This window comes from Nansenia antarctica (assembly GCF_963989245.1).
Source record: "Nansenia antarctica genome assembly, chromosome: 11".
Classification (NCBI taxonomy): domain Eukaryota; kingdom Metazoa; phylum Chordata; class Actinopteri; order Argentiniformes; family Microstomatidae; genus Nansenia; species Nansenia antarctica.
Genome location: NC_137681.1, coordinates 13,286,540 through 13,313,961, shown reverse-complemented (window position 1 = coordinate 13,313,961; position 27,422 = coordinate 13,286,540). Strand labels below are relative to the sequence as shown.

The following is a 27,422-nucleotide window of genomic DNA, read 5'->3' as shown; positions in this document are numbered from 1 at the left end:
GGTTGCAATGGGCTAGGGCAGACAGGCGTCTGCACCAATCTCACAGAGAATGCATGTGTGCTCTATGCAAGAAAACAGCGAGGATAGGGAACTTCAGTGTTTGCGTTGGACACATCTCATAAGTAAATATGCGGTACTAGGGAGACAAAAAATACGATTCAACTGATGTAAAAGTAATTTAACTGGAAAGGGTTCTGTCAAGAAGCAATAAATACATTTAAAAAACTACCAGCAGCAATAATTAACACTCGCATGCATGCAAACTTGACTTTGATAACTAGTTAGCTAACGCTCGCCCTCTAACGTTATACATATTAGCGACCAGTTATATTAATCACTTTCAAGCTGGTCAATGAGCAAATGTATACTAGCGGGCTTAATAACCTGCCAAATCTTCAGAAAAATACACCAAAGCCGCTACACGCCTCTCGTTCAAGTCAAGCGCATAAAGATGACATCATCAATAATCGCATGCTAGAACAATTTTGCCATGCAATAACTACAAACTAAATAATTAACAGATAGATAGGCATCAAGAAATGTCTCTTTCTAAACTGGAGAACTATGTATGTTATCTGTGCTATGAATTGCACGTGCTAAAATAAACTTCTAACGCGATCATGAAATTGTGTAACAAAGACTGGCTAGTTAGCCAGTTGGCTAGTTAGCATCCCAAAGAAAGAAACTGCTCGCGCTAACCCCTTGCATCCCTGTCAGGCTGCTACATGGACAAAAACAAGAAGCGTTGCGTTTTTTCTGACAACTTTGCGGGCTTAGAACTTCAATGTCAACAAACGAGCATGCAAAACAGTATAGATAGCATATTTCACTTAAAAATCATGTAAAAAGCCGTCATCCCATTTGAACTTACCGACTAGCACTGACAGGAAACAGTACCTCTGTGGCATCCGCTCGAGCGTACTCGGCATATGAGTTTGTATCCCACCGCATTATACATGTATCTTTGCATTTTAGTTGGATATGAGTTTTATTTGTATATTCATTTAATTTCAATATCAACTAACATACATAAAACAACAAATATATTGTGTTTTTAATATTAATTTACTTTTCTATTGTAATCAGCATCAATTCTAGTACCTGGCGGAGAGATATTCAATACTGTCTTGGGTGTTATAAGACCATCGAAAACGATGGTCTTCTCGCTCTATGGGTAGTTGTGATGAGTAAATGCGCGAGTAACTGCGCTGCATAGACAGTGCATGAATGAGGTTGGGGCAAATTATTGACCTGGTCAAGTTCTTTTTCTGTAGTCGTGCTAGCTTGAACTTGGAAAATATAAAACCACACACATTCAATCTAGTTGTATCAACTTGTTTAAAAGATTTGTTTTATACATTTGATGGCAGCTACTAGATTGAAAGCAAGTGCAATACTGAAACACAACTGTGAACATTTCAAACCTGCAAACTGCGACACTTTAAATGAATGTGCAATAACACTATGTGCAATATGACAACCCTCGGGTACATAAGGATGTTAGAATAGGTATAGCATAGCATAGAGTACAGCACAGTGTTTATTTGTATAGTATAGTATAGTGGACAGTGTACATAGCCTTTATTTATGTAAACCAGCTCTTTTCCCTTCTTGTTTTTAGTTTTCTTTCCTAGCACCAGGTGAGCCACCCCTCCCAAATTTCGTTGTTTGGTACCTGTACTATATCAATGACAATAAAGACCATTCATTCATAATATAATCGATTACAAATGTGCACTTCTGTTCTGTTATTATAGATATTGACAAACTCATCAAATAAATAAAATGTTGGGTTGGTATTTGAATTAAAATCAACATCACTACATCACATTCAAGATCAATATAAATAAGCATAGACGCAAGGAGCAACCCAGATAAAGGGGTGAATCTTCATTCAATTAAGTCATGTTAGTTACACTCATTGAATCATGAATGTCATACTTAAAACATAATATTCAGCCCATTATCTATATTTGTAGCAACTGTCTCTAAAATTGTCTTTAAGCTATGTGAAACTTACTTTTGCAAGGGGAATAATTCAGGTTGTTACAGACAAACCAGCGACGGGTAGAAGCGGGTAGAAGCACTCATGCAATGTGATACTACCTCCCAACGGTCAGTTACCTCCCAACGGTCAGTTACCTCCCAACGGTCAGTTACCTCCCAACGGTCAGTTAGCTCCCAACGGTCGCTCCAGTCCCAACGGTCAGTGGGCAGGGTTGCCAGATGGGAATGATAATTTCCACCCTAACAGTATAAAAAACGGTAAATCCACCAAAAACCAGCCCAAAACCTATTTCCAGAAAACCGCTAATTACTATTGGTCAAGTGCCCATCTCCTGCCCCTAAAATGTATGTCTTTTTTCTTTTTTCTTCTTTTTTTTAACTGCACATTGTATGTAGCTACTAGGTGTGTGTTTTAACTTCACGCACTTTGTAACTTTGCAACTGACATTGTTACCGCATAAATGCTATTTATCCAGCCCAACCCGCCCAAATGCTTTTTTTCCGGCCCAGTGTGATCAAAAATAGCCCATTCAGCGGTAACCCGCCCCACCTGGCAACCCTGTCAGTGGGGTCAGTTATCACTCGAGCTTCCACGGCTAGCTAGCTAGTTGAAAACTTCTCGGTGCTTGTATTCAGTATTGGCTTGACCAACGGTTTTTCAGAGGGCTTGTTCTGTCCTCACAGTTGCGTTCTGAGCAGTTGGTTATGGCGCTTTTCCACTATACGGCCCGGCTCGGCTCGGCTCAGCTCGCTTCGGCACGCTTTAGAACAGTTCTGGGTATTGGCGCTTTTCCACTATACACAAGAGACCAGGAACGAGTAGGAGGAGCAGGAGATAGTAGGCGGAGTTAGCAGATAGCAGATAGCTAACAGAATGAAGCTAACTTCTTCAGTATAGTTTCATTGAATTTTCAACATGGTAAAACTGGAAATATAAACAAAGATATACAATAGTTAGATTAGGCTACACAAACTTTACAGATTACTTTTATCATAAACATGTTACATAACATAACAATGAAATTAATATAGAATTTCAACAAGGTATGGATACATAGGAAGGGGAATAACATAAGAATGAGCTAACAACAAGAGGCTAACAATAAGATAGGTTAACAACATCAAACCAACGAATAGAAACTCAACAATTAATGTATATTTTAGCTACATTAATCTCTTTTTTGGGGGGGGGTAAATACTAATACTCACGGATATATCTACTCCAAGTTTCAACGACGAAAAACAAATAACTTTTCATGTAACATTAGCGTTTGCCTTTTCTCTTACCAATCATCTACGACACTGGAATACAGTTTCAGTTGATTTTCCCTTTCAGTTTATGTTTTACCACAAGATGGCAATCTCTGTTAATGGAAAAACGAGTCAATTATTATATCGACGTCATTCAAGAAATAAAATCACATTGAAATAATCAAATATTCATATTCTGTTGATATCTAAATTATCTAAATAATTAGAGGCCGATTTTTCAAAGAAAACTTCAATTTGTAAGGCATAGATATCTTTAAATGTTTTAAAGCTGCCTGACCACTGTTTTAAACCAATAAACAATGAATAACAAAGAAGACCTAAACAGGAAACACGTTCACCCCATTGTCCATGACTAGATCAAACGAAAAACATATAGCCTACTTTAACTCTCACACACTACTCTCACATTCAGAATGAAGTGTTGAAGTGATCTCCAGTATCTGCAGAGCAGAGGCATCCATCTCTTACTGAGATGTTGCATGGGACTGATCATTTCATTTCTCTCGTAGACAATTGAGCACAACAGAGGATGCGCTGGGCCCTGTAGTGTGACGGGGCTATCTTATTATTATTATAGTTTATTTGGCAGGTACAGTGTACATCAAAGAATGCACCAGAATTAGCCAAGAAGCCTATAGTTTTCATCCGTAGTCCCTGAACAGCTTAAAAGGAAAGACAGGCATTGGACATTATACATTACATAGCATTACACATTACATTACATTGCATTACACATGGTTAGCACACATGGTTAGCACATCAGCATTAAAAAAAGAACAATACACAGTTAATAAAAGGCATCAGCATAAAAACATCAAACTATAAAGACATCAGCACAACAGAGAGATAAATCCATTGCTAGTGGAATTAGTGACTGTGTTGCTGATTACTAATGAGCCATGATTTCAAGTGGTTGAAAAATGATCTGTAGGTAGAGCACTTTCTTATGTTTTCAGGTAGTTTATTCCAATCATGAGATGCTTTGATTGAGAATGCACTTTCTGAATGGGATGGAGCAGTCTCCTCTCACAGTAGCTCTGGTGGTATGAATTGACTGTAGCAGTGGTGTAATGAAGGCACAGAGTGGTGCAGCAGACTGCCAACTGCCTTGGTGATTATTGCAAAGGTCGCATTAACATTTCAATGGCTTTCTGATTGAACTGAGATGTCAAAATGTAAGTTCTCACCCCAAAAAATATGGGATTGTCACCCTTCCACTGAGGATCCCACCCTTTGATCACAGTTTGGAGTCCAGCACTAACTGGAACATTATTATTGAGCAGAGATGTCTATTGAATAGATTAAAATAGATATGTGTATTCTGCTAACTCTATGCCTTCTGGAAGGCTGTGGTTAATTAGCATCACAGTACATGTGTCTGAGTGCTGAGTCAAGGCCTCTTATCGCTGCACACACTACAAATGGACTTCAGTTCATAATCCATTCAGTATCCTTCCATTGCGTGAATGAGCAAGAAGCACCAGACAGCATGTTCCTATTAATGAGTATCATACACAATAATGTTCTGACATAACATCAGCAAAGTAGCAGTGATGCTGACCTTTAAAACATTGTGGCATCATGCTGATATCCTTAACACACACCCGACTCTGCTGAGAGTGATTGGATGACTCAATAGCTATGTCTCCACTCTCAAACACTAATCAGTCTATTACATTAGTGCCCTCATGGGTGCAATGGTCTTCTAGTTAGTACAGTGTATTCTTGTCATGGCAGAGTGCTCTGCTCAGCTTTCACCATCCTTGATAACATCCTAAAAGCTCTTTACTGTAAGTGGTTTGCCAGGTCATTCTGATCGACATTCAGAAATTGTATGTTTTTGGTTCTCCTATTCCCATTACCAATGTGTTGTTTTTCTCCACATATGATGAGACCCCAGATCACTCCATGTCATACAGAAAGTAGGAAGCAGTGGGAATTCAGTGCAACTTTGTGTGAAGGCGACTGGAGGAGTGATAATTGGTCTTCAGTCCTCTGTCACCAATTCTATGCCGTTAACCCAGTTAACTGGCAAACCCAATGTGTTGATGGGAGGAACATTGTCCCAAAGTCCTGTATCCTGTGTTGATCTTCTTTGGTTTCCCCACTCTCTGAGGGATTTAGGTATATATTAATCGCAGTATCAAACTGCAATGGAGAGGTGATTAGCCAAAAGATAAAGGTTTATTATTGTAAATCATAAGACTTTATGGGCTAGGTCATTGGCTTCGAACATTAGGCAAATGTTTACTGTACATAAGCACTACATGTATGTTAATTGACAGGAGCATGTTTTAAACAAATATGCATATTCATACTTATTCTTATACTTCAAACTTTTTTTAAATATTTTTTTAGCATACCAATTTCAATGTCACCCTCCTCTTGCATCTTGACTGGACACCATTGTGGCCAATGCTTGATGATTGCCTGTGTGCTGGCTGGTAGGGGACCAGTTGTTGCTGAACACTGATTGTGTGTCATACATAGATCACTAATTGCCTGTGTAGAGAGACTATAGGAAGTCACATCTAAAGATAAGCCTCTCCTCTGTGGCAACTGCCTGTCCGTGCTCCTGTTGTTTTTGATCAGCCTTTCACAGTGAGACCAAGCAGGTGTTTGAGTTAATTGTTTATCATGTTGTGAACATTGTGTGAAAATTGGCTGAGGCCTCGTGTTTCTCACACATCACATTATCTGTGAAATAATCTTGGCTGTGGGTCAGAGTGTTTCTAGGTTAGATCACAAAATCCTGGTCCAATTTACACCTCCACTGCAGAATAAACAGGAGGAAACTCAGCGTTGTTTCTGAACCTGTTTGAGAACCTGATGACACTGCACAGAAACAACACATAGGCCTAGTCATTTTATATTTATGATCATGTTGTTCTTGTTTTTTTACCTGACTAGACTTTTATTAATGTACATCGTGTTCTTAATGTCTGATAATATAGGTATTTGTCGTTGTTGTTGTGTTCTGTCCTTTATAAATCCATGCCTACATATCATATTTTGAATTTGATTGACTTACTGTCTCCTGATCAAATCTACTTTCCAGGCTGACACTGATAGATGTCAGTGTTCTGTCCCTCCCACTGTGCCCATCATCAGTATAACAAAGTACCAACCTTTCATCTGTGACCTTGACAGCATTTAGCCCAAAAGGCAATCCTCCAATCAGGGACTGAGCTGGAGGTAACTATCCACAAAGGGCCACTATCATAGGAAACAGGAGACAACCAATGCTGGTTTAGGGCTCTTGATTAACTTCTTAACCTTCAATGAGATGAGGTCATTGGGGTTCAAATTAGGTCTCTCGTCTTTTTGTCAGTGTTTGATTTTGCGGCCAATTTCATGTGCTTTGCTTTTGTTTTACGCTCTAGAATATGAACATTTCTTATTGATTTGCGATTATTTCGATCGATTATAGCCTATAATGTATAGGTCAAAACACTCTAGCACTTCGACAAGGCAGGCTGGTGACGTTAATATACTACAACCAATCCCATCGTCCCAAGGCGCATCATACTTCATAATCGTCTTAACTCGGTCGCTGTCTTTTCAGCACCAACAAGTGCGTAATGTTGCTGGCGCCAGGAATATTGCGTTAACCCTGCCACTTTACATGGTCTTACCATCGCCTAGGTTTTAATTAACTCATTTAACGAAAGGATCTAAACGTTTGATAGACTGAACAAATAATTTAAATCAGGTTGACCATGGTATTCCGCCTAGTTGACTGCATTCTTGGTATGGTTTACGCACCAAATTATTTGAATGTCGTATTAATTGGATAGGAAGTATCAGTTATTTTAACATAGCCTTATCTAAAGATACCGACGGCATGTTCTCCTTCTTGTATGGGTTGTTATACTTTTGCGCACTGAGCTGTGGAAGACTTGTGCGCGGCCAGGATGTTACGAGCAACCGGTTCTTATGCCGTGCCATTCCCGTCGGCGCTGATACAAGTTGTTCGGTGACCTTGTTGCCCGAAGTGAGCCCGGCGTCTCAAGAAGAGGAGCTGAGGAACACCGTCATGCAACTCCGAGAGACTATTCTTCAGCAAAAAGAGCAGATAGTCAACCATCTCGTCACCATAAACGAGTTGACAACAAAGCTCTCCCTCTGTGAGTCAGCCTCCGAGGATGGGAAGTACGAAAGCAAGGGATCTTGGAGTAAAGACAACCAAAACACAATGGGAGATGTCCCTAAAGGTCCAAATGACACTATTGATAACCTTGGAAAGACCATGCAGAGTCTGAAGGACCGATTGGAAAACTTGGAGGTAAGGTGCATGAGAGGAGAGCGCGTGTGCAGAGCGCGTGGCTTGTGAGCAGTTCTTGCGCCAGCACAAAAGCCATACAAAAGTGCTTACAATGCTACCATTTCTAACTTCAGCAAATACACCAGAAACGTTGACTGTTATACTTATTTGTTTTAAAGGTATAAGCCAAATCCCTTTGTTTTTACGTATGTTTGGTAAATACTTGTTGCAGTGGTCAACGGGTTGGGGGGGGGAGTGGCGGTATATATTTGTACCTATTTTTAGTATTTACTACTTACAGTATAGCCATCTATTTTTGCAATTTTGCGAAGGCGTCTCGGTTGTAAACGGATTACCCCCTCTAACACCTGTATATCCGTTAGAGGTGATTACCCTACCTTATGTATGCCACCTCAATCAACAGATGCACTAGAAGGTTTCCGAAAAGGATTAACGATGGGTGCCTATACTGATAGGTCCATTTATCTTACAGTGTTTGTGATTCAGTAGGATATGCCTTTTCCTAGTAAGTATAGCCTATAACGTGTACTGTATCACCTGCTCCCTACTACAGGGCTTCCTTGGCCAGGCTAATCCAATTCTATATTTAAAGCACAGGGGGTTTAAAAGTGTGGGTGCATCTTGATTTGTCATATTTTTTAAACAACAGGGATTGGTGTTTAAACCTCATTATACATCAGGCTTAGTTGGCTGATTAGAGACATCCAGAGAGATCTAATGTTCTTACCCCCCCTTTTGACTTCTCTTCATCCCCAAACACCCACATTGTGTGTGATTGTCTATAATTGGGCAATTATGAATAAACAGTACAGCTCATCTCAGAGAATCTCAATAGACATCTTAATAGACATTAACTTAAGTGCCTACATGAACTGAATTGTCACACATTTTCTTGTCTCCCAGCAACAACAGATACGAGCCAATACTTCCGGAGCCTCTTTCCCAACTGAGCTTCGTGACCTACTCCAGCGCAGACTGGGTGACCTGGAGAATCAGCTGCTGAGTAAGGTCAATAACCTGGAGGTTGAGAAGTCACTGCTCTACAATGAGACAGCCGCCCATAGACTGAAAACAGAGAGCAGCCTCAACGCACTGGTGGAGAGGATCAATGAACTTGAGAAAGGTACATACAGACGCAGATGGAACAGACAGATGGTATACATTACGTGTTGTCGTGTTCATACACACATACACACAAACACACACATTGAATGACTCACTCATACAGTCAATTAGGTATTTAATTACTGTAATGAATTTAACCAGACTAAAACCATTATAATTAGGATTGACCTCATACAGTATGAGATGCTCACATCTCTCCTTGTCTTCCTGTAGGTGGTGGTGGATTCAAGTTCCCTGAGATGTTCAAGTTGTCCCTCCCCGTGCGCACTAACTATCTGTATGGCCGCATGACCAAGAGCCTCCCTGAGATGTATGCCTTCACCCTATGTATGTGGCTCAAGTCCAGCACCAATCCTGGCATAGGCACGCCTTTTTCCTATGGGGTCCCAGGACAGGCCAATGAGATTGTTCTCATCGAGTGGGGCAACAACCCCATTGAGCTGCTCATCAATGATAAGGTAAGGGCTCACACATGCTCAATGACATGTGTACTGTAGGAGAGATGAAAAACCTTTAATATTGTTTAATTTGCAGAGGAGGTGCCAGCAGTAATGTCAACTGTATACACTGTGTAAGACCATCACAAATGCAGAAACCTCTCTTCTGTTTGGTCTTACATAAATCTCTACTTTATTTAGTGCATTCATCTTACCTCTTGCCCTAGACCTCTACTTTATTTAGTGCATTCATCTTACCTCTTGCCCTAGACCTCTACTTTATTTGGTGCATGTCTTCTTCATCTTTTAAATGTTCTTTTCTGTGTAAACTTCATTTTCTAACTAACCCACCTGTCACCTGTCCAGGTGGCCCAGCTGCCTCTGACAGTGAGTGATGGGAGGTGGCATCACATCTGCATCACCTGGACCACCAGAGACGGGCAGTGGGAGGCCTATCAGGATGGGCAGAAGCTCGGTGCAGGGGACAACCTGGCCCCCTGGCACCCCATCAAGCCAGGTGGAGCCATCATCCTGGGGCAAGAACAGGTGAGTCTAATAACTAGCACCCTCTATCTGTAGGATAGAGCATAGTTTATTTTCTCTGTTGCCAGTATATACAGGAAGTAGATCAGGATCAGAGTTAGGGTGAATTTAATTTCAATTCAGCTAATTCATGAAGTGATGGGAATTTACAATGAAATGTAAAAAGCTTCTCATTTTCAGTTCATTGAGAAATCATTGAAAAATAAATTCCCATTTTGCAATCATTGAATTGTAATGTCAAGTCTTCCTGATTTGACTGAATTGAAAATCAGCTGACGCCAACACTAATCTGTATACAGTTTGTCCAGATAGACATAGAAGATACAGTATGTACTTTGCCCAGCATAAATGGGAGAATGGCTCTGTGAGTCTTCATTGATTTCCTTTGAACAGTAGTTTGGCCTTGGTGAACCGTTGAAGTAGGCTACTGTGAAAAAAACAAGACCACAGCGTTTGTTAAATGTTCATGATGTAGAAAACATGCTGGCACAGTATCAACAATGTATCTGGATTGCATAACACAAAAGCATACAGTGTACTGCATACAGTGACTGTACATGCTGTACATGTACTATGCATGTACAAAAGTAATATCTTACTGTATATCACACTGTTCAGTTAAAGAAAGTGGCAGTATTTTTAGCTCTGTGTTGACTGTAGTCAGTGTTGACCGGAGTTCAGTGTTGACCATAGTCAGTGTTGACCGGAGTTCAATGTTGACAGTAATCAGTGTTGACCATAGTCAGTGTTGACCATAGTTCAGTGTTGACCATACTGTAGTTCAGTGTTGACCATAGTCAGTGTTGACCATAGTTCAGTGTTGACCATAGTCAGTGTTGACATAGTTCAGTGTTGACCATAGTCAGTGTTGACATAGTTCAGTGTTGACCATAGTTCAGTGTTGACATAGTTCAGTGTTGACATAGTTCAGTGTTGACCATAGTTCAGTGTTGACCATAGTTCAGTGTTGACCATAGTTCAGTGTTGACCATAGTTCAGTCTTGACCATACTTCAGTGTTGCCATACTTCAGTGTTGACCATAGTTCCGTGTTGACCATAGTTCCGTGTTGACCATAGTCTGTGTTGATTGTAGCTCTGTGTTGATGAAATGTGTTGATGAAAAGTGGATGAAATGTATCTGGCTTGCAGCCTCCTGGTCCGCAGAGAATGAGGGGATGATGTTTATTATTGTTGTTGTCTTAACGAGGCCTGTCGTTTATGGCCTCAACAGGACGTGGTGGGCGGGCGTTTTGATGCCACGCAGGCCTTCGTGGGGGAGCTGAGTCAGGTCAACATCTGGGACAAGGTTCTGAAGCCCACAGACATCGAGATCATGGCCAACTGCTCCAACTACATCCCAGGGAACATAGTGTCCTGGCTGGACAGTGGTGTGGAAGTGTTTGGGAGGGGCGCCTCCAAACTGCCACTAGAGTTATGCCAGGACCGGCTGACAGACTCTTAGGATGTCTCTGTCATGTATCTCATGGTCATCCCTATTGTTGAAGTATACATGCTGACTGTGATGGTTGTCATGATGCTTGTTTGGCTGTCTGTGCAAGCGAGATGCTTTGATCTTTTTCTGGGAACATAGCTGTGAACCAAAGACTGATTACAGGATCTCATTCAGCATTTTTTATTGTTCTTATTGGCTTTAACCTTGCAGTATGGTAGATAGTTACTTACAATAGACAAAGAAAGTATAAAGTAAAAGTATGAAGCATATTGATTTAGACGAGACACTATATACACACACACACACACACACACACACATACAATCACGTGTAGACACTCAGTGACAAGCAGACTTACAGACTTACAGAGGATTTGCCATGTGAGGCTCGGGCATGTTTGCGTGTTGTGTGGGTGTGAGGGACAGATTAGTCCGTCTGAGGTTATGTCTCATCCTGGATAGGAAAAACTCTGGGGGGTGTTCCATCAATGTCTCTAAAGGAAAATCCAGGCTTATTGTGATAAGTCTCACAAGACTTCTCCAAAAAATCCAGGCCTATTTTGCTAAATCTCGCAAGAAAAATAAGCCTGGATTTTCCTTTAGCAACGTTTTTGGAATACCCCCCAGGGCAGATTTAGAGCCAATCAAACAAACCTGCAACCCGGATGTCCAAGATAAGACAAAATCAACATTATTTCTGCACAGGTTTGATGCAAGATTTAAGTTCTAATTTCAGGCCTGAATAAGTGGAAAGTACAAAACTATGTTTGTATTCATAGCATGACTGTATGACATGTTCATAAGGCTTCGTGAGCCATGTTGTGTTAAACAGTCTACCGTAATGCCTGTCTGTATTGGTCAACAGTGTTGGTAGTCTTGTTCCCATTGTAAGTACTGGAGAACATGCTTTGCTTTGCTGCAAACGTACAATGTCTGTGTATTCGATCGTTTACCAGCATACAGATGAGAACTGCACTTAGCAGCATACAAGGAACTTAGCAAAAGGCAAGATACATTAACAATGTGCTGTGTCATGATAACGGAACTCAATAGAAGAAGAAAAAACAACAGTGATTACATACAGCAAATTCTGTCTTGCTCATTACTGTTTAAATGTGTTAATGATTTATATATTTATAGTACAGTATTTTAATGATGATAATGATGATATGCATATTTATTGTGTATTAATGTCACTCTGCATTAACAGTGTTGTAATTTATGTTGTAATTGATGTTAATTTGTATAGTTTTAGATATTTTGACTTTGCTCAGGAAACAATGCTTACTTTTCTGTGGCCTTAATTTGAGGACTAAGTGCCAGGTGTGCTTTGAATGTTTGAAGCTTCACGAACCAAACCGTTGCCATGCCAATGAATAAAAATGCTTAAAATAAAGACACAAATAAAAGACTATTAAAATCATTCTGCTGTTGACAGTGTTATTTCATTCTTCATATTATCTTGTTGTTTTGTATTAATTAATCTTTTTCATATAATGTTTTTTTCAAAATTATCACTTGTAATTGTTATTGAGATGTAATTGAGACTACAACGAGGACCTGTGTCATCAGGGAACAAAAACTGTTTATGTGTTATGTGTTATGTTTATTTAGTTTGTTTGTGACAAAAACTGACAAGAGATCTCAGCGCTTTGATTCAGGCAGACAGGACAAGGTTAAAGCACAAGTGGCTTCTGACGCATTAACAACGCTTAAGAGATGAGCACCAAGGTCAAAGGTGAGGTCACTCCTACACCCCTTCTCCAGTAGAAAAAACACCTCCCTGGCTCCATCGGAAATCAGTTACATCTCTCAGTCCCTCATAGTGTGAATATTTTAGTTGTTCTTGTCTTATTGTGCATCATTATTAGAGAATGCGTATACTTTCTTGTGTACACACAAATTAATTATTTTCATATCTCACATTTTCTAGACTCCTCAGACTCTCTCATACAGTTCAGGTATTCAGTATGGTCAATATTTTCTAGGACACACTATGAATTCATGGTTCTGGTTCATGGTACTATAAGTGGAAGACATATCTCAGCCTGTTATACACAATGTAACTGAAGGTCACAAAACAAAACAAACACACAACTAACTATGGTAGAGTGATGAGCAGCTGGGAATGGAAATGGACTGAGCACAATAGAGTGCTTGACAACCACAAAACGGATAACAAGATCCTAAAATTACATCCAGAGAGATACATGGTAACTGACAAAGATCCCTGATTTACTTCTACAGGTTTTGTTCACAGACCACATAGAGATGTTCTCATCGACATCTGTGTCTTTGATCTCAAGGTCGTTGTCATTCATCATTGTGAACGGCTCATAATATGCTAATTAGCCCAGAGAGGTGAGAGCTGGCGATGCCTCTAAGTAACACCCGTTATTAGCCAGCAGTACCATTCTCCTGCAGTGCAGCTGACAGCTATCATTCATCAACAGATGGGGATTCAAGACATCATTAAATGGAAGTAAATAGTAAACATGTGAAAATTAGGGGAGGCTGGTGGACGTAGAAATCAGAGGATTTCATGGCATGCATTACAATGAGCTCATCCTCTGATTTCTACCCCCACCAGCCTCCATTGTGCACACAACAAACAGAGCATCAGCTTACTGCATAGATTTGGAATAAAGTTGTACCCAGAACTATCTTTTTGAAAATACACCACCCCCGCTAGCTCTGAATGTACAGTAGACATACAGTAGATACCTGTGGCAGATGAAGAACAATAGTACTACAACAATCACTAAACATGCTATAAGGGTATAATAGGCTACTGTAAGTTAGGAAGAAATTCCTGTCTCATCACATCTTGTGGCGACTTATAATTGCAGGTTATACAAAATGCTCTTTGCATGCAACATTTCACCCTCACTATTGGATGAGGATGGGTGGAGTGCAGGTCGGAGCAGAGCATGCATGAGAGGTTCAGCAGGGGGAGCTGGTCTGGTCGTCCAGGAGAGGCTGACGCTCTCCTTTCTCTGCAGAAGTCTCTGGGAGCTCCACCTCTATGTTGTATGCAGCCACCTGTAAAAAAAACAACAACCAAAAAACCCATACAATCAATCTCTTTTCTATGTTGTTTATTGTGTCTCTTATAACAAACATGTGCCTAATGAGCCAATAAGAGAGAGACAATAATCGTGGATGAAGCGAGGCCATTGTTCATAATACAGCTATGGTGCTTTGTCAATTGATGATGAAGGAGAACAAAATACACTGTTATACACTGTTACTGTTAAAATAGATGTCCTTGACAATGCTATTCTTGGCTATAGCTCTTTGGTGAGTGTTTATAAGTTGGTATAGATCTCCCCCATGTGGACATCTTGTAGAGTGGTGTCATGTTAACAGTAATCACGCAGACACTGCGTTTGAATACTGTTTGAATACTTTTTAAGTGAATCCTACCAAAGCGATTGGATGGATTAAAGCAAGGCTTCCATGACATACAGTGGCTTTCATCAACCGAGACATGTTGGATAGACAGTGTTAACTTCAAGGAAGGTAACTTATGTAAAAGTAAGGATGCAAGGATATATATACATGTATATATATATATATATATATATATATAAATAAATAAAAATCCATATATAAATACTTCTGCCTCCTAGTCTCCTACCTGTGACTTGGTGTTATCATGTGGAGGACGGCAGGCTACGACACCGATAAACATGAAGGTTGCCGCGAGGATGGCCGCACAAGGGAGAATGAAGAACAGGTTGTTGGAGGCTGTACGTAACACAAAGAAAACATGCTCTTGAGTTCACTATAGTTAGTGCGCACCTAGCATATTTCATTGATGTAAGGATTATAGAACACCAATGGACAAAGACAGTAAAATGTTCAGATGTTCCCAAAGTTTTCGTACACAAACACTACATGATTATTCAAACAGCACATGAGTAACACCAACAACATTCATTATCTCCAGCACCATACCAGCAGTAAAATCAGGGCACATGTAGAGCTGCATTATATTCTGAGTAAAAGCAATGGCAAATAAATTCAGTGGATTCACCACATGTTCATGCGAAGCGAGGTGAAAGGTCTACCATTGAATAGCTCTCCGCATCGTCCCTCAGCACTGTTCTCCTAAGCATAGCTGATTCTTAACACAGCAAAGTGTCAACCATCAAATCCAAAATCTCGTTGTGACCTCTTACAACAGAACTCCCTATGCACACATATTCATTGATAGACCATATATCAAAACCCTGACTGTATCCAGAGAGATAAAGAGGACATACGATTACGCCGCACAAAGATGTTGTATGAGGTCTGTAGTTTGCTGATGATGTTACTGGCGCTGACGTCCAGACAGTGAACTCCTGGAGAGGTGAAGGTGTGGTTGAGCTTCAGGCTGTTCTTATACAGCATGGTCAACCGACAGCCGGTGGGAGTCTCTGAAACACAGTTGGGCAGAATCCTCCAACAGACCCACATGGGAGGACTGGCCATACAGAGAGAGAGAGAGAGAGAGAGAGAGAGAGAGAGAGAGAGAGAGAGAGAGAGAGAGAGAGAGAGAGAGAGAGAGAGAGAGAGAGAGAGGATAGAGAAATGGAGAGAGAAAGTGTGTGTGTTAAACAAAGAGTCTACTGTGATACCTACAGAGTGCATGAGGTGAGTTGCTCTCATGAACATGTGCAAGTGATTTCAGCATGTTTCTCATCATTCTATGACTGATTTGATTTGTAGGGTATAGGCTACACTAGTTTGATGAATACAATCTCTGTTTATTAAACTGTAGGAACATTAGTTATACATTCTCCAACAAATGTTTGATTCTGACTTACCTTCCATCGACGTGAAGAGACAGACTAGAGTTTTTGGAAACCTGGTAACTCAAAGGCCCATTCAACTCGATATTTTTGATGGTGTCTATAAAAGAGATATGCCCCAGCAAAACAAATTAATAAATACATTAAAACCCTCTAGATTCTGAAATCTACTGGTCCTCTCCACATTACCAAAAGCAGAGGATTTCAGTCATCTTCAAACTTAACTACACAAACAGACATTTCAAACAAAAGATCACGTTCATGATGTTGTACTCTGTCAACATACCCAACACTGTCACGTCCATGCTGTATGTTCCAGTAAGGTTGGTAGCGCTCTTGGCTATCTTGGCTCCCACTATCAGCCGCAGGGTGTAGTTTCCAGATGAAGAGTAATTGTAGCGCACGATCGGCTCCGATCCCTCAAACACCTCTCTTTAGAAAAGAGGAGAAAAAACAATGTCTAATATGTCAATTGCTGAAAGAAAGCCATGTCACTCATATGTTGAATACATTTTTAAAAATAAAGTCAACATACCCGTTGCCAAAGTCCCAGTTATAGGTGAAACTTGCTGTGCTTAAAGTGTTCATTGGATCAGAGAGTTCAAACATGGCCTCGGTTGGGATATCCGAGGCCAACTCCACTCTCCGTTGGTACGTTTCATTCCCATCCTTCTGATAGAATAGGACCTTTCCCGCAACATTTTCTGAAGAAAATACATGACAAAGAAGTGAAATATGGCGTGTAAAACGCATGGCAAATATAGGCTTATTGTATTGTAGGCTTTAGAAGGAACATAAAACCTACCCAAGGTGATCAAATCGCTCTCCCCAGCAACTTGAAGACTCAGAATCAGGGGAAGAGACACGACGACCACCGCAATAATAATTCTGAAAACATAAACCCAAATCAATGTTACATTCAGTGTTATAGATACATTTAACTGAAAATACACACATAGTGTAGGCTACAGGCAATACCTACCGATACATATGCGCTTATCCACTCATAGCAGAGGCGAATGGAATTAGGAGATAGATGGTGACGCCCTGTAAGGGGATATAAAGTGGGGTCTTATCAACCGTTGCGATCAATCCGTCTATCCATGGTGATGTTGCTCTGCTGATCCCTGGCTTGAAATCGTTACCATGCGTTTCACCCATGTGCCTGGGACAGTGGATGGAAATATGGAACTACAAAGAACTGTAGTGTTGTAGGCTGTATAGTGCTATCTTAAGTTATTTTCTTCGCAGCTTTACACATCAATCTGTTGCAGGGTGACTAGAAAGGAAACCATTTCATAATGTTTCAGTTTTTTCAGGCTGTTTTATAAAATGTATATAAATCTACACTTAGATAGTCATAGCGATGGTGATAAGACACGCTTATTTTGACATTCTGCTTTAGCTAACAAAAGGCGCCAATGATTATTTTCATAATGCTTTGTCGTACAATCAGACAACACACGTGCACAACCCAAGGGAGATCTGAGTTTGGTGACCAGCTTGGAGGGGATGATGGTGTTGAATGCTGAGCTGAAGTCAACGATGAACAGCATCCTTGCGTAGGTGTTGCTTGTGTCTAGGGGGGTCAGGGTGGAGTGAAGTGTGCCGTGGAGATGGTGTCTTCCGTTGACCTGTTCTTGCGGTAGGCGTACTTTTGGGGGTCTAGTTTGGTTAAAGTTTTCAGGTGGACCAGGACCGGCTTCTGGTCTGGAAGCACTTCATGATGCTGGACGTGGGCGCAACGGGGCGGAAGTCATTCAGACCCGCTGCAGCAGAGTTCTTGCAACCGATGGTTGTTGCCTTGAAGCACTTGGGGACGACAGCCTGGGCCAGTGACAGGTTGTAAATGTCAGCGAGAACCCCGGCCAGCTGTGGAGCGCCTGCCCTGAGCGCCCAGCCAGGAATGTCGTCAGGGCCAACAGCTTTCTAAACTTTCACATCGTGCGGTAGACATCTTTGGTGGAGAGCGTGAGGGTCTGGTCATCTTGGGGGGGGGGGCTATGGTGGCTGTTTCTTTGTTGTCCCAGTTGAAGCGAGCGTAGAGGTGGCTGAGCTCTTCAGGTAGGGACACGGTGGTGGTGGTGGTGGGGGCGGGGGGGGGGGGGGGCTGCATTAAGGGGTTTGTACTCTGTGATGGCCTGGATGCCTTGCCACATACGACGGGGGTCAGAGTTGCACTGGAAGTGCTCCTCGATCTGCAGTTTGTGGTGAAGCTTGGCCTCCCTGATGCCCCTCTTCAGACTAGCCATGGCCTCCCTGTCCTATCAGCGGTGCCTGCGTTTGGACGTTGTTCAGCACAGCAGCACAGTAGTACACTCCGCTGTCGTTGGTCTGGATGGACTGGATGGTCAGGTCGTTTTGGTCAAGACTGTAGACGGGACACTCAGTTGGTGGTGGGAGTCGTCGTCGAAGATAAACCAGAGGATCTCGTGGGTGACGGAGGCCGCGCAGTGGTGTGTGACGTTGCAGAGCAGCACTCCCCCCCTCTCTCCCTCTTTCTCCCTCTCTCCCTCTCTCCCGCTTTCTCCCTCTCTCTCCCTCTCTCCCTCACTCGATCTCCCCCTCTCTCTCCCTCTCTCCCTCACTCGATCTCTCCCTCTCCCCCTCTCTCCCTCTCCCCCTCGCTCCCTCTCTCCCTCTCTCCCTCTCTCACTCTCCCCTCTCTCCCCCTCTCTCGATCTCTCCCTCTCCCCCTCTCTCTCCCTCTCTCCCTCGCTCCCTCTCTCCCTCTCCCCCTCTCTCCCTCTCCCCCTCGCTCCCTCTCTCCCTCTCTCTCCCTCTCTCACTCTCCCCTCTCTCCCCCTCTCTCGATCTCTCCCTCTCCCCCTCTCTCTCTCCCTCTCGCTCTCCCCCTCTCTCCCTCTCTCCCTCTTTCGATCTCCCCCTCTCTCCCTCTCTCCCTCTCTCTCTCCCTCTCTCGATCACCCCCTCTCTCCCCCTCTCCCTCTCTCGCTCTCTCTCCCTCTCTCGCTCTCCCCCTCTCTCCCTCTCTCCCTCTCTCCCTCTCTCCCTCTCCCTCTCTTCCTGTCCTCTAATCAGTCATTGTGTACCTGTACCAGGAAATGAGAGGCTCCTAAACACACATGGTTATGTCCAGACGGATGCAGGCCTAGCCTCACCTGATGTTTACATTCAGATAAAGAATGGAGAACACATGCTGACTGTTTGTGAGTCTGTGTGTGTGTGTGTGTGTGTGTGTGTGTGTGTGTGTGTGTGTGTGTGTGTGTGTGTGTGGATGTGCAGTAGCCATAGTCACCATAGGGACAGACAGACAGACAGACAGACAGACAGACAGACAGTCACCAGACAGACAGACAGATAGTCACCAGTCACCATAGGGGCAGGCAGACAGACAGACAGACAGACAATAAGGGTGTGTGTCTTAAAAGAGGCTTGAAGCTTCAACCACATATTGGAACCCCCCCAACCCCTTTCATGTGTAAGGTGAAGGAGGAAGTTGTCCCAATAGACTACAGTCTAGACTAGAGCATGTCTACAGTCTAGACTAGAGCATGTTTCAGTTTGAGCTGTCACTCATACTTACTGTCCAATCCGACCCCAACTTTATTTGTGATGTTACTTCTCCTCTCCGCCCTCTTTCACACCCTCACCCTCTTCCACGCCCTCTTCCATTCCACAGAATAAAGTGCATGAGACAACGGTGTCAAGTCAATTCTCTCTAGTATATAAAAGGAAGCGTTTGTAATGAACATCTTCAGGTTAACGGGAGACCTCTCCCACTTGGCTGCCATCATCATCCTGCTGCTCAAAATATGGAAGTCCAGGTCGTGTTCTGGTAAGTAGCTAAAGAAGATATATACCTATTAGTTCCTCAATGAATAGAAAAAAACACCATTCAAATAGCTTGCTGGCTATGTCTTCCAGTGTAGGCTGCTGTGAGTTTGTAATGTGTAATGCTTAGCTAGCAACTTGCTTGAGCCGACTAGCTGTATTAGGCAGGTTTATTTGTACAGCCCATTTCCTGAGCAATTGATTTTCCAGGGGCAATTCAAAGTGCAGCATTAAAAAAGACAGCAAGAGGAGGAGCATGGTAAGAAAAGGAAAATGACAAGTAAATAGATAAAACACTCAATAAGACCATAGTTAATGGATAAAATTCATCGATAGAAGTGTTTGTGTTTAATCATAACTGCTGCAAAACATGAAGGTTCTTTTTTTAGTTTTTTCTTACATTTAAATATTTTTAGGGTTTGGTCCTGTTTGATTTCTTCAGGTTTCTTCTTTGATTTCTAGCCAGCTAAACAGAGGTTATAGCTATGCTAGTAAACAAGTAGGTCTCCTAGGCTGGCACAGCCTGGTGTGCCAATCAATAGTACCTTGCTTGTAGTACTTTGCTTGTCAAGCTCTGGCAACCCCCCCCAAAAAGTGTTGAGCACTGCCTGCAAGCACTGCCAATAGCCTGATATGCTTTCCATGTAGCAACAGTAGCTATACAGACTTGCAGTCTTGTTCCACCGCCTGGCACTGACGTGGTAATGCCATGCCGTGTTTCAGACGCAGGTCATTGACCTGACCTCTGCTGGTCAATTTAGGTTAGGTCGTTTGATTGTATGGTCTGGTTTCTGAACGTGGCATTTCTAGGAAGAAGACCCATGGAAGTCAAGACAGGATGAGCAAGTCATGAGCTGAAATGCTTCCTACAATTGAGGTTCATTCCCTTTTTTCGCAGTGACCTCTCGTATGGGGGTCAGTTGGGTGTGGTGCCACTTGGAAGCATGCGTTATAGTGCTGACGGGGCTGACCCTCTGAGATGAGATGTTGTACTCTGCAATATTGATGATGCATTGATGATTGCATGATGATGATTTTAGTACAAAGCCACACCAGCCGGTTAATAATAATAATTCATTATATTTATATAGCGCTTTTCCGGGGCTCAAAGACACTGACAATATTATGGGGGAAAAAAAAGAAACACAGAAACAACAAGCAACAGATAACATGAGCACATAGAACACAGAGTTAACGAACAGGCACAGGGAACATTTAACACAGCAATGTCCAGGAGGGGGGGGGGTGGGGGGGTGGCAGGGTTAGGGGAGATGGGAGATGGTTAAGGGTAGGGAAGGTTGATTGCATGGGAGAACAGGTAGGTTTTGAGGTGGGATTTAAAAGTGCGGGAGCGTGATGGTGAGTCTCTGAGTTACATACGTTTCACTCTTGACTGCTTCTTGATGATATAATAAAGGGATATTAAATCGTGAGCTTAGAATTATAAAGTTCTATCTCCGTTTAGAATGATAAGGTTCTATCTCCGTTTAAGGTAGTTCAGAGATATTGAGCGTCAAAGTTTTTACATTCCATTATGTTTTGTGAGACGGAACCTTTGTATTTTATGAATTACTAACTAAAACATTTCAACATTTTAAAAATAACACCACACAGGCATTAATAAACACCTAATGGATTATGTAAAAAACTCAATTTTGACAAAAATGGTGATAGAACCTTATAATTCTAACGTCACGATATGTTGTGTTGGTCTTTAACTTGGTGCATGCGGTCATGACTCATACAGGACAAGAGACGTTTGTGCTTGCTGTCGCCTGGGGGACATCTGTGGGAATCCTGGATGTCCAAGGATGTCGTTTATTTACCCGATATTAACATTTCTGGCGTTTAGCAGACAGCCTTTATCCAAAGTGACTCACAACAAATACATTTGTTTAAGTAAAACCATCTAAAACAAGTGGTGTGACTTGTGCACTTTTCCAGCTGATGTCAGCTTGTCAGTCAAGGTATAACACGTAAGGCCATGTAAGGAAATGTTTTTCCCACAGGCCCTTTCTCTAAGACTGAAGACGATATTATGACCTCTTCTGTCCCTCTCCTCAGATATACTCCTTCCCCAGAGTAGGTAAGTAGCCTTGAGAACCAATGGTTCCGGAGCCTAGCGGCCCTTAGGGGGCAGGAGCCTATCTCCTGTTTCCGTAGCGTGAGGCGGCTTGATGTACAAGTACACCCCCCTGGACATGACGCTGGTATGTTGCAGGGTCTTACCCCCCCCAAATCCAACCCTTAATGCTGAGTGCCAAGCAGGGAGGCGCCATCGGGTACCATTTTTATAGTCTTTGGTAGGACTCGGGCAGGGGGATCGAACTCACGACCTCCCAATCTCAGGGCGCTAACACTCTAACCGCAAGGCCACTGAGCTGCTACTCCCTCCCCAGAGCTGTCGTAAAAAAAACAGTCTTTTCCCAATCTTTTTCAGGCATCTCCGGAAAGAGTCAGATCCTGTTTGCCTTGGTCTTCACCATGCGCTGCCTTCTACTTGCCTTGCTACTCTTCGCCTCCTTCTTCTCCTTCTACAACAGCTGCATGAAGGTGAGGGGAGGGCTGTGTGGTAAATGGTAAATGGACTGCACTTATATAGAGCCTTTATCCAAAGCGCTTTACAACGACCTCTCATTCACCCATTCACACACACATTCAGACACCAATGGCGGCCAAGCTACCATGCAAGACGCCGGCCTGCTCACTGGGAGCAATTTGGGGTTCAGTGTCTTGCCCAAGGACACTTCGACATGTGGCCAGCCGGGGCTCGAACCGGCGATCTGCCAACCTCGCGATTATTAGATGGCGGCTCTACCTCATGAGCCACAGCCGCCCTGTGGGCCTTGCTGCTCCTCACCCGCCTTACCGTTCGTGAGCTTGGAATTATAAGGTTCTATCTCCGTTTAGGGCAGTTTAGAGATATTGACCGTCAAAGTTTTGACATTCCATTATGTTCTGTGAGATGGAACCTTTGTATTTTATTAATTACTAACTAAAAAATGTCAACATTTTAAAAATAACACCACACAGGCATTAATAAACACCTAATGGATCAGATTATGTAAAAATCTAAATTTTGACAAAAATTGAGATAGAACCTTATAATTCTAACGTCACGCGTTGTCACCTTTTCATACACAACAACAAGATCTCTTTTGAATCTCTTCTTAAAACTTAAAAAAAATATGTATATGTTACGGTACATGTGGAAAAGCGGTACATGTGGGAAAACTAGGGTTAGGGTTAGGTGCTAGGGTGACTTGGTACATGCTGGCATGTCTAACCCTAACCCTAATCCTAACCCTAACCCTAACCGTAGCACCCTAGCACCGAACCCTAACCCTAGTTTTCCCACATGTACCGTAACATATACATAGACTAGTGAATAATCGATGCTGCCCTTTTTTTTTTACGCGTGGTGTTTTACTGTTTTTTTTCCTACTTTTATTGTAGTTTTTATTTGCGTATATGGCCCCCTCCTACCTTGCTGACCTCGTCCCCCTCCACACCCATTCCCGTTGCATCAGGTCTGACGACCAAACCACCCTCCAGACCACCAGGACCAAGCTCCGGACCTGGGGTGATAGGGCCTTTTCAGCCGCAGCCCCGTCCCTCTGGAACGCCCTCCCCAACCACATCAGACAGGCCAACACCCTCCCAACATTTAAACAGGCCCTCAAAACCCACCTCTTCAAGCTTGCCTTCACAAGTTAACCCTCTCCCCTTCCCATGTGTCCCCAGCACTACCTTAATTAGGCCCCTATACTTTCTTTTGTTTCTTTTTATTATTTATTTATACTCGATCCTTTCAGTTTCAGAAATTCACTTCATCCGCTAAACGCACCCTCATTCAAATGACCATTCTCCCCATGCTCGACTACGGCGACACAATCTACAGGTCTGCATGCAAAGCTACACTCTCCACGCTCGACACACTGTATCACTCCGCCATCCGGTTCGCCACTAACAGTACCCACCACTGCACTCTTTACTCCCTGGTCAACTGGCCCTCCCTTCACACCCGCCGTCACTTGCACTGGCTCACCCTCATCTATAAAACCCTCCTCCACCTATCACCCCCCTATCTGTGTCTCCTGCTTCACCCTCTGCCTGTCACTCGCAACACCGGATCCTCACTCCACATCCAACTGAAAATTCCCAAATCCACCACTTCCCTTGGCCGTGCATCATTCCAGTTTGCTGCCCCCTCTGACTGGAATGCTCTGCAAAAAACCCTCGAACTGGATAAACTCATCTCCCTCTCTGCCTTCAGACTCACTATTTCAGACACCCTCACTGATTCCTGCACATGCTTCTCTTCTCTGTAGGGCAGCACTTGTATCACTCCCTTTACACACCCCCTCTGTCCACCTGCACTTGTTTTTATGCCCCCATACGCTCATGTCTGCTCATTCTCTGCTTTTAAGCTTTTCTGTGTTAATGTTAATACTGTTTTCTAATGTTTGTTGGCCTGTTTCGTAAGTGCTTATTGCTGTTGTTGTATTTGGTGGCTGTGTCTCAGTGGTTATTGTTGTACCGTATTTATGTTTGCTTGACTGTGTCTCAGTGTGTTTTGTTGTATTGGTTTGTTTACTGGCTGTCTTAGTGTCTATGTTGTATCGCTGTGTTGATTGGTCGTGTCCCAGCGCTTATTGTTGTATTATTGTCTTTCCTGACTGTGTATCAGTGCTTATTGCTGTATTGTTGTGTTTGCTTGGCTGTGTCCCAGTGCGTTTTGTTGTATTGTATTGTCTTGTGTTGCCTGTCTGCTTTTTGTGCTTACTGTTGTATTCCATTCTTGATATCCGTTAGTGCTTTTGTTGTATTGTTTGTGTTACATGCATGTGTTTAATGCTTATTGTTGTTTAATGCTTATTGTTGTTTTGTGGCATCTCATTCAATTGTCGATTTAATTGTGGTTTTAAGTGCTTTGTTTTTAACATGTTTTTTCTTTCAGCCCTCCTCCCCTTTCCCCTTATGAGGCAGGCCGGCATTGTAAATAATAATTTTGTTCTTAATTGTCTCGCCTGGTAAAATAAAGGTAAAATAAAAAAAGAAAAAGAAAAAGAATAATAATTATTATTATTATTATATGTTTTATCTATTCGTTAAGTACTTTGTAACATTGAAACTTCTTAAGAAGAGCCCTGCCTGAGGATCATAGGGGACTAAAGGGTTAACATGTCTGCTCTCCCCTCTCCCCCCCTTTCTCCCCCATCTCTCCTCTGTCCTGCAGGTGATCTACGTCGCGTGCTCCTACGCCACGGTCTACCTGATCATGATGAAGTTCAAAGCCACCTATGATGGCAACCATGACTCCTTCCGCGTGGAGTTCCTGGTGGTGCCAGTAGGGTGCCTCGCTTTCCTGGTCAACCACGAGTTCAACCCTTTCGAGGTAGAGAGGCGTCAAAACGAAACACTGCATACTTAGTTTTATGAGTCAACGTGAAATTTATCATTTACAATGTTTTTTTGTTGTTGTTATTCTCAAGTGGGTTTACAAGAGGTTGTTGTTGTTGTTTTGAAAGGAACAGTTATCAGTTAGCAGTCAGAATGCTCACTTAATCTCCTTAAGTGTTGGCTTAATGTATGGTATATCTGTAGATCTAGACCAAAGAGGACCTTTTCATTAACTCTCTCTCTGCCTCTCTGCTCTCTCTCTCTCTCATTCTCTCTCTCTCATTCTCTCTCTCATTCTCTCTCTCTCCGCTCTCTCTGCTCTCTCTCTCTCAATCTCTCTCTCTCTCTCTCAATCTCTCTCTGCTCTCTCTCCCTCCTCTCTCTCTGCTCTCCCTCCTCTCTCTCTCTGCTCGCTCTCTCTCTCTCTCTCCGCTCTCTCTCTCTCCGCTCTCTCTCTCTGCTCTCTCTCTCTCTCTCTGCTCTCTCTCTCTCTGCTCTCTCTCTGCTCTCTCTCTCTCTCTCTCTGCTCTCTCTGCTCTCTCTCTCTCTCCGCTCTCTCTCCACTCTCTCTCTCTGCTCTCTCTCTCCCCACTCTCTCTCTCTGCTCTCTCTCTCTGCTCTCTCTCTCTCCACTCTCTCTCCCCTCCATCCATCCCTCCCTCTCTCCCTCCTCTCCATCAGGTCCTGTGGACCTTCTCCATCTACCTGGAGTCGCTGGCCATCCTGCCCCAGCTCTTCATGATCAGTAAGACGGGCGAGGCCGAGACCATCACCACCCACTACCTGTTCTTCCTGGGGCTCTACCGGGCCCTCTACCTCATCAACTGGATCTGGATGTTCTACTTCGAGGGGTTCTTCGACCAGATCGCCGTGGTGGCCGGCGTGGTCCAGACCATCCTCTACTGCGACTTCTTCTACCTTTATGTTACCAAAGGTGAGTGGGGGGGTTAGGAGAGGACAGGAAGCGTGCATAGATTTAACAGGGTATCCGCGGTGTCTTGAAAATTATTAAAAGTTGATAAATCAATTTTGGGAAAATCAAGGCCCTTAATAAGTATTAAAAAGTCTTATCACGATTTTATTAGGTATTTTTCTGAATTAGACTCTGTCCAAAGAGTTTGAGTCCTAAAAACTTTTAGTAAAAGTTTGTGAATTTATTAGTTTTATTAAAAAACAAAGATGAACCGGAAATTCTGTTGTATGATAGTGGTCTAGTCTATTGCAAACTAAAACTGTTAAGTTAAAGGTGTCACTGATGTAAACGGTTACAGCTCGAAGTGGCGGTGAGGTCTGGAAAAACATTGACTGATTAAGGTCTTTAAAAAGTCTTAGAAAGGTATTGAAATTAACCTCAAGATTCCTGTATGTACCTAAGTCAGCAAGAGCAATAAGCAGGGGTTAAGTGCCTTGCTCAAGGGCACAACGGCAGTGGGAGATATGATGATGCACCTTAGTTATGATGATGCCAGCAACCCTCCAGTCAACAACTCACATCCGGCTCCCTCCTGAGGCGGGGATCGAACCAGCGAACTTCCGATTGCTAGCCGGCCTCTCTGACCTCTAGGCTACCTGCCGCCCGGACTTAACGTTAATTTACTATACTCACTGTAATACCATAATATACTGTCATACCATGCACTATGCCCATTTGCACAGATTAGATAGTGTTTAGATAGTGTCTTAGTACTTGTTCTAAGTGTCTTAGTACTTGCTTCTCCGCCCGAAATCTATGTGTAACTTAGATGTAGTAATCTAAAAATGAATTGATATACTTTCTTTTATTATTATTTTTTGTTTCTTTTTACTATTACTACTCGATCTTTTCAGTTTGTAAAGCGTCTTTGAGTGTCTAGAAAAGCGCTACATAAGTCTAATGTAATATTATTATTATCTCACCCTCAGTACTGAAAGGAAAGAAGTTGAGTCTCCCAGCGTGAGAGCCCCAGACAGACACCCGCGTCTCCCAGCGGACTCCCAGCGCGGGGCAACTGTCCCGCAGAGCTGACAGAAGACACCTGAGACAGCGAACGAATGGAGGGGGTGGGAGGGGGCGGGGGGGGGGGCACATTGATAATGATAGGCCTACTTCTCTACTGTATGTTTATTAGAAAGAAGGCCTTCTCAAAGCGTTTAGGACGGTTTTATCAACCATTATCGCGACCTTGGTCTAACGCAGGTATTGCATGTCCACATGATGGCGCCATGCACACAATAAATGGTGTATTTCACTCATTGTGACTGAACGATCTATCATCGATTATCCGAAGAACGACGTCACTCTAAAGACGAATCACGTAGTCTTT

The 27,422-nt window shown here is 42.8% G+C and overlaps 2 protein-coding genes across 2 annotated transcripts; both read left to right on the top strand.

The window, feature by feature from the left end:
- Window positions 1-7,123: 7,123 nt before the first annotated feature.
- nptx2b (neuronal pentraxin IIb) lies at window positions 7,124-12,538 on the top strand (the record flags this gene model as incomplete). Its single annotated transcript, XM_080541493.1, has 5 exons — window positions 7,124-7,564; window positions 8,468-8,687; window positions 8,903-9,147; window positions 9,493-9,672; window positions 10,902-12,538. The coding sequence occupies 5 exons, from the start codon at window positions 7,124-7,126 to the stop codon at window positions 11,130-11,132; spliced, it is 1,317 nt and encodes a 438-aa protein (XP_080397619.1). The 3' UTR covers window positions 11,133-12,538.
- Window positions 12,539-19,629: 7,091 nt separating this feature from the next.
- LOC308167603 (ER lumen protein-retaining receptor 2-like) lies at window positions 19,630-27,056 on the top strand (the record flags this gene model as incomplete). Its single annotated transcript, XM_080542023.1, has 5 exons — window positions 19,630-19,720; window positions 22,157-22,269; window positions 24,956-25,114; window positions 25,801-26,053; window positions 27,022-27,056. 5 exons carry the CDS (start codon window positions 19,630-19,632, stop codon window positions 27,054-27,056), a joined length of 651 nt encoding a protein of 216 aa, XP_080398149.1.
- Between the last annotated feature and the right edge of the window lie 366 nt (window positions 27,057-27,422).